General features: G+C 46.0%; 1 protein-coding gene across 1 annotated transcript; it reads left to right on the forward strand.

The window, feature by feature from the left end:
- The first annotated feature begins 1,467 nt into the window (after positions 1–1,467).
- Positions 1,468–2,187, forward strand: LOC136829609 (uncharacterized). The gene has a single exon (XM_067088455.1). It carries the CDS (start codon positions 1,468–1,470, stop codon positions 2,185–2,187), a length of 720 nt encoding a protein of 239 aa, XP_066944556.1.
- Positions 2,188–2,972: the final 785 nt, after the last annotated feature.

Genomic DNA, 2,972 nt, shown 5'->3' on the forward strand with positions numbered 1-2,972 from the left:
ACATTTGATCCCCAAGGGGCTAGTAGCCTACTAAACACGGCGAGACTGTAGAAACACATAGGTAGCCACCTACTATAGTAGCACCAAAATATCAGCTGTATTTTATGAAGAAAATGACACACTGTTAGAATATGTCAATCGTGTGCAGATTCTGAACTGGAAGATAAATTCAGGGTCTTATTTAATATCAGAAATTGGTAATAATAATTACTGTCAGTTGCAGTAGACATTACTGAATGATAGTTAGGCATTTTTCCTGTTATGTCATGAAGAGAGAAATTTGAAACCAGACATGGGATGATTGTCAATAATACCCGGTAGTGGGGTAGAGCCGTCAGTGCACCTCGCTGGATGCATTGAAGGCATTACTTGGTTCTTTGTTGCAGTGCATTTTATTCCTTTTACTGTACTTCCTTTCATATTCTCTTCCATCTTTCCTTCCACCCTCTCCTAACAATTGATCCATGGTGCAACTGCGAGGTTTTCCTCCTGTTACACCTTTCAGACCTTTTTGCTCTCAATTTTCCTTTCATCGCTGAATGACCCCAAAAGTCCCAGCGCTTGGCCAAATTGTTTATTCTATTCTATTCTGATAAATTATTGATTATATATAACGAATTAATGTAGATTATTCTTTTTTTTCTCTACAGACAAGTCTTTGCTTGAAAGCCTAAAAATATAGTAAGGCCGGTTCACTTCAAGTTGTTTCAATGTATCCATTAATTCGATTGGATACAAGTCAAGGTACCGAGATAAATCGAGATACTCTCTCTCTCTCTCTCTCTCTCTCTCTCTCTCTCTCTCTCTCTCTCTCTCTCTCTCTCTCTCTCTCTCTCTGTAACCTGTCAGCTCAATCCCTTCCCAGAGAACTAAGATATGTCCCTCAGTAAATCTAAAATATTATTTGGTCCATTAAGGCGAGTTTATTGTTAATTTTTTTAATATTAAACATTTTTTTTCGTAATAAATTAGAATCGCAAAATAAATCATTATTTCCCTACACATTTAGATTTACAAAAAAAATACTTGAGATATTTTTAGCAAATTAGAATCGCGAAATTATTAGAGAGTCATAAATAAATAGCAAAAGAATCAAGATGCGAGATATTTGAATCACTTAAATTTCGTTCCATTTTTAATTAATTAAATTTAATGTTTTTTTTAATCAATCAAATTTGAGTGTTTGCTTAACTGAAACTGCTTGGCTTGTATCAAAGCGACTTTATGGGTGTATCGAAACGACTGTAGGAACCAGGAACCAGGTACAAGGAACCAGGGACCAGGAGACAGGAACTAGGAACAATGGAGCAGAAAGCAGGAATCAGGAACCAGGAACTAGGACCCAGGGCCAGAACCAGGAACCAAGAACCAGGAACCAGGAACCATGGAGCAAGGACCTAGAACCAGGTACCAGGGACTAGGACCAAGAACCAGGAACCAGGGACTAGGAACCAGGAACCAGGAACCATGGACCAAGGACCAGGGCCAGAACCAGGAACCAGGAACCAGGAATCAGGAACCATGGAGCCAGGAACAACCAAGAACCAGGGACCAGGAACAGGAACCAGGAACCAGGGACCAGGAACCAGGAACAGAACCAGGAACCAAGAACAGGAACCAGGAACCAGGACCAAGAACCCAGAACCAGGAACCAGGACCAGGAACCAGGAACCAGGAACCAAGGACCAGGAACCAGGACCAGGAACCAGGACCAGGAACAGAACCAGGAACCAAGAACCAGGAACCAGGAACCAGGAACCAGGGCCAGGACCCAGGGACCAGGAACCAGGAACCATGAACCAGGGAACCAAGAACCAGACCAGGAACAAGGAATCAGAAACCATGGACCAGGAACCAGGGACCAGGAACCAGGAGCCAGGGACCAGGGACCAGGAATCAGAAACCAGGAACCAGGGACCAGGAACAGGACCAGGAACAAGGAACCAGGAACCAGGAACCATGGACCAGGAACCAGAACCAGGACCAGGAACCAGGAACCAGGGACCAGGAACCAGGAACCAGAACAAGGGACCAGGAACAGGAACCAGGAACCAGGACCAAAGACACCAGGGAACCAGGAATGAGGGACCAGGACCAGGAAGGAACAGGGATCAGGAACCAGGAACCATGGACCAGGAACCAGGAACCAGGAACCAGGACCAGGAACCAGGAACCACAAACCAGTAACCAGGGACCAGGAACCAAGAACCAGGGACCAGGAATCAGGAACCAGGAACCAGAACCATGACCATGGACCAGGAACCAGGAACCAGGAACCAGGAACCAAGAACCAGGAACCAGGAACCAGGACCAAGAACAAAGAACGGAGAACCAGGGACCAGGAACAGAGATCAAGAACCAGGAATCAGGAACCAGGAAGGAAGGAACCAGGAACCAGGAAAACCAAGCACCAAGAACCAGGACCCAGAAAAAACCAGGGAGCCAGGTCCAGGAACCATGGACCAAGAACCAAGAACCAAGAACCATGAACCAGGAACCACCAGGACCAGGAACCAGGAACCAGAGACCAGGAACCAGGAATCAGGAACCATGGACTGAGAACCAGGACCCAGGAACCAGGACCCAGGAACCATGGAACCAGGGACCACCAGGAACCATGGACCAGGAACCAGGAACCATGGACCAGGGACCAGGATCCACGAACCATGAACCATGGACCAGGAACCACAAGTCACGAACCATAAACCAGGAACCATGGACCAGGAACTATGGACAAGGAACCGGGAACCATGGACCAGGAACCAAGAACCAGGAACCAGGAACTAGGGACCAGGAACTGGTGTCGGCGCAGGATGCTCCTCAACCCTCACGACGTGGCAGGATTCAACCACTGCAATCGGTGAGTTTATTTTTGTATCTGGTCAGATAATCTCTTTAGAAATAAGCCCACTAATCTGTCGACAATTCAAGGGTGGATACGAATGCAATTATATTTATGTTTAGTAAAATAT

The sequence above is a fragment of the Macrobrachium rosenbergii genome, chromosome 44, assembly GCF_040412425.1.
Source record: "Macrobrachium rosenbergii isolate ZJJX-2024 chromosome 44, ASM4041242v1, whole genome shotgun sequence".
Classification (NCBI taxonomy): Eukaryota; Metazoa; Arthropoda; class Malacostraca; order Decapoda; family Palaemonidae; genus Macrobrachium; species Macrobrachium rosenbergii.

Excerpts from the sequence above, each read along its gene's own strand:
- LOC136829609 (XM_067088455.1), top strand. The coding sequence starts at position 1,468 with ATGGACCAAGGACCAGGGCCAGAACCAGGAACCAGGAACCAGGAATCA.